General features: G+C 46.3%; 1 protein-coding gene across 1 annotated transcript; it reads left to right on the forward strand.

Annotated features, from left to right (window-relative positions):
* The first annotated feature begins 3,307 nt into the window (after positions 1–3,307).
* On the forward strand, positions 3,308–3,814 carry RNF224 (ring finger protein 224). The gene has a single exon (XM_024221460.2). The coding sequence runs from the start codon at positions 3,308–3,310 to the stop codon at positions 3,812–3,814; it is 507 nt and encodes a 168-aa protein (XP_024077228.2).
* The last annotated feature ends 276 nt before the right edge of the window (positions 3,815–4,090 follow it).

A 4,090-nucleotide genomic window follows, 5' to 3' on the forward strand; every position in this document is an offset into this window, starting at 1 on the left:
GTTGGGTGAACAATAGGCAATTATCCTAGCTTTGAAGTAGACCTCCTATTTCCTAAGCATCATTGGTAATTAGCTACATGGATTAACATAAGGCAATTGCCTATCTTCCGCCATTTGCAGGTAGTTTGTTACAGACTTCCAAGAGAAATTAAGTGTCAGAGGGGTAGCTGTGTTAGTCTGAATCTGTGAAAAGCAACAGAGGGTCCTGTGGCACCTTTAAGACTAACAGAAGTATTGGGAGCATAAGTTTTCGTGGGTAAGAACCTCACTTCTTCAGATGCAAGAGAAATTAAGACAGTGATATCACTACATTCATAGTTCATTTAAATCTTAACATCTTCTTTTGATCTCTGAATTAACAGAATACAGCAGTAGACAGGAACTGTTTTGTTACATTGTCAACCTCTAACAATATATATGTAAACACATAAAACCACAAACATTATCTAATAATATGTCTCTAAAGGTTGAATCTAGGTCAATTAGTCTGCTAGTTGTATAACCCTTTCTGGCCCTGTGTCACAACAGTGTTCAAAGTGTGGGCGTACCATGGGTTTATATAATGGCAGTATGATATTTTCTGTCTTGTTATCTATCCTTTTCCTAATGGTTCCTAACATTCTATTAGCTTTTTAGACTGCCATTGCACATAGAACAGACGTTTTCAGAGAACTATCCATGATGACTCCAAGATCTCTTTCTTGAGTAGTAGCAGCTAATTTAGACCCGATCATTTTGTATGTATAGTTGGGATTATTTTTTCCAGCATTACTTTTCATTTATCAACATTGAATTTCATCTGCTATTTTGTTGCTCAGTCACCCAGTTTTGCGAGATCCCTTTGTAATGCTTTGGTATCAGCTTTGGACTTAACTATCTTGATTAATTTTGTATCGTCTGCAAATTTTGCCACCTCACTATTTACCCCTTTTTCTAGATCCTTTATGACTATGTTGAACAGCACTGGGTCCCAGCACAAATCCTTGGCGGACTTTACTATTTACTGCTTTCCACTGTGAAAATGACCATTTATTCCTACCCTTTGTTTCCTATTTTTTAACCAGCTACTGATCCATGAGCGGACCTTCCCTCTTATCCCAGGACAGCTTACTTTGCTTAAGAGCCTTTGGTAAGGGACTTTGTCATAGGCTTCCTGAAAGTCCAGATACATTATATCCACTGAATCACCTTTGTACACAAGCTTGTAGACACCCCCATAGAACTCTAAGAGATTGGTCAGGCATGATTTCCCTTTACAAAAGCCGTATCATGGTCATCTGATAATTCTGTTCTTCAATATAGTTTCAACCAATTTGCCTGGTACTGAAGTTAAGCTTAATAGCCTATAATTGCCAGGATCCTCTCTGGAGCTTTTTTAAAAATAGGTGTTACATTAGCTATCCTCCAGTCATCTGGGACAGAGGCTGATTTAAATGATAGGTTACAGACCACAGTTAGTAATTCAGCCATTTTGTATTTGAGTTCCTTCAAAACTCTTGGGTGACTCCCAGCTGGTCCTGGTGATTTATTATTGTTTAATTTATCAATTTGTTCCAAAACTTCTTCTACTGACACCTCAGTCTGGGAGAGTTCCTCAGATTTGTCACCTAAAAAGAATGGCTCAGATGTGGGAATCTCCCTCACATCCTCTGCAGTTACGACTGAGGCAAAGAATTAATTTAGCTTTTCCACAATGGCCTTATCATCCTTGAATGTTCCTTTGTCCAGTGGCCCCACTGATTGTTGGGCAGGCTTCCTGCTTCCGATGTACTTAATTTTTTTTTTGCTGTCAGTTTTTGTACCTTTTGCTAGGTACTCTTCAAATTATTTTTTGGCCTGCCTAATTATACTTTCACACTTGATTTGCCAGAGTTTATGCTCCTTTCTATTTTCTCCCGTAGATGTGACTTCCAATTTTTAAAAGAGATCTTTTTGCCTCTAACTGCATCTTTTTCTCTCTTGTTTCACCATGTGGCATTGTTTCTATGTACCTTGCCCGTCTTGTAACTGTTCTTTTTAATTTCTGTTTAACTAGCTTCCCATTTTTGTGTCATTCCCCTTTTTGAAGTAAAATGTTACTGTGGTGGGTTTCTTTGGTATTTTCCCCACTACAAAAATGTTAAATTTAATTACATTATGGTCACTATTACTGAGTGGTTCAGCCATGTTCACCTTCTGGACAAGAACCTATGTGCCACTTATGACTAAATCAAGAATTTCCTCTCCCCTTGTGGGTTCCAGAACTAGGTGATCCAAGAAGCAGTCATTGATGGTGTCTAAAATTTTTATCCTTTTATCCCACCCTGAGGTGACATGTTCCCAGTCAATATGGGGATATCCCCCATCATTATTGGGCTTTCTGTCTTTGTAGCCTCACTAATCTCTCTGAGCACTTCAGTCACCATCATGATCAGCTGGTTGACAGTGTTTCCCTACTGCTATCCTCGTGTTATTCAAGCATGGAATTTCTGTCCATAGTGATTTGATTCATTTAAGATTTTTACTATATTTGATTCTATGCTTTCTTTCGCATATAGTGCCCCTCCCCCACCAGTGTGACCTACTCTGTCATTCCTATGTATTTTGTGCCCTGGTATTACCATGTCCCATCGATTATCATCATTCCACCAAATTTCTACAATGCCTGTTATAGCAATAGCCTCATTGAATACCAGGCACTCAATTTGACCCATCCTAGTATTTAGACTTCTGGCATTTGTATACAAGCACTTATTAAATTTGTCAATATTTAGTTGTCTGCCTTCATGTGATGTCATTGAATGTGATGTCATTGAATGGGATTCCTTTTCATTTGCTTCCCCTCACTCGACCTCCCATCTCCCCTCCCATTTCTGCTCCCTCAGCTGCACCTCTCCTCCTGTTCCCCCCCCATCTGGCCTTGCTTTCCCCCAGAGATGGCTGCTCAGCCCCTACCAGCCCCTAGCACTTGTGTCCTTCCCCCCCACATGCTGCTCTGCCCTCGGGTGCCCCTCTTCTCCTCCATGCACATGCTTCTCCCCTGCTGGGACACCTCCCGCCACCCGCACACCCTGGTCACAAGGCCTGTGTTCTTCGCCCTGTCTGCCTTGGATTTCCCATGTGATGGGCTGGCAAATTCTGCCCCGAAGCAGCTGTTTTTCTCCCCCACTCCATTGTTTGTGTGGCCCCTCAGGAAGGCAGCCTGGCTCTGGGCCCTTCACTGCCCTGAGCCCATCACAGCCGCTGCACCTGTGCACAGGCCGCTCTCTGCAGCCTAAAGCCCTTTTCCAGGTGTCTGACGGGCCCCTCTCTCCTGCCCCTCCCCAGTATGTCTCAGACCCTGGGCAGGGACGGCGCAGAGGACGCGGAGCCTGGAGCCGAGGCTGATTCCCTCCCTCCCAGCCGAGGCAGCCATAAGATCGACTGCATCATCTGCTATTCCTCCTACAACCTGTCCAGCAGGCTCCCGCGCCGGCTCTACTGCGGCCACACCTTCTGCCAGGCCTGCATCAAGCGCCTCGACGCCATAGCCAATGAGCAGCGGTGGATCCCCTGCCCGCAGTGCCGCCAGAGCACGCCTACGCCCCGCGGAGGCGTCACCATGCTCGACCTGGACCTGGCAGTGTTCCTAGCGGTGAAGTCTGAGAAGGAGCAGCCCCGGGCGGCTGGCAGGCCCGAGGCCGACTCAGCCTTCAAAGCATCCTCCAAAGAGAAGCCGGTCACACAGCAGCCTTTGGGGCTCTGCCAGGAGATGGTGCCCCAGCCGCAGTTCCCTCGAAGCAGCTGCTGCGGACGGTGCCTATGCTGCGGGGCTATGGCTGACTTTGAGAGCTAAGCAGGCTGTTCCCAGGGCCAGGCTGGGGATGGGCTGCCAAGTTTGGAAGGTGTGACGAGAACCCCTAACTTGGCTGGGCAGAGAGCGATTGCAGGTAGGACCAGACTGGGTCTCTGAGCCACCCCTCACAGAGTGCTGGCACTCCTCTCAGGCCACACCCGGGCAGCCACCCCTCACAGAGTCCAGGCACTCCTCTCAGGCCACACCCGGGCAGCATGTCCTACTGCCTGAACTGTCTGTAGGGTTTACAGCTCCCCCAGCATGGCCCCGCTGCAG

The sequence above is a fragment of the Terrapene carolina genome, unplaced genomic scaffold (assembly GCF_002925995.2).
Source record: "Terrapene carolina triunguis isolate 2854851 unplaced genomic scaffold, T_m_triunguis-2.0 Scaffold28586, whole genome shotgun sequence".
Lineage (NCBI taxonomy): Eukaryota > Metazoa > Chordata > Testudines > Emydidae > Terrapene > Terrapene triunguis.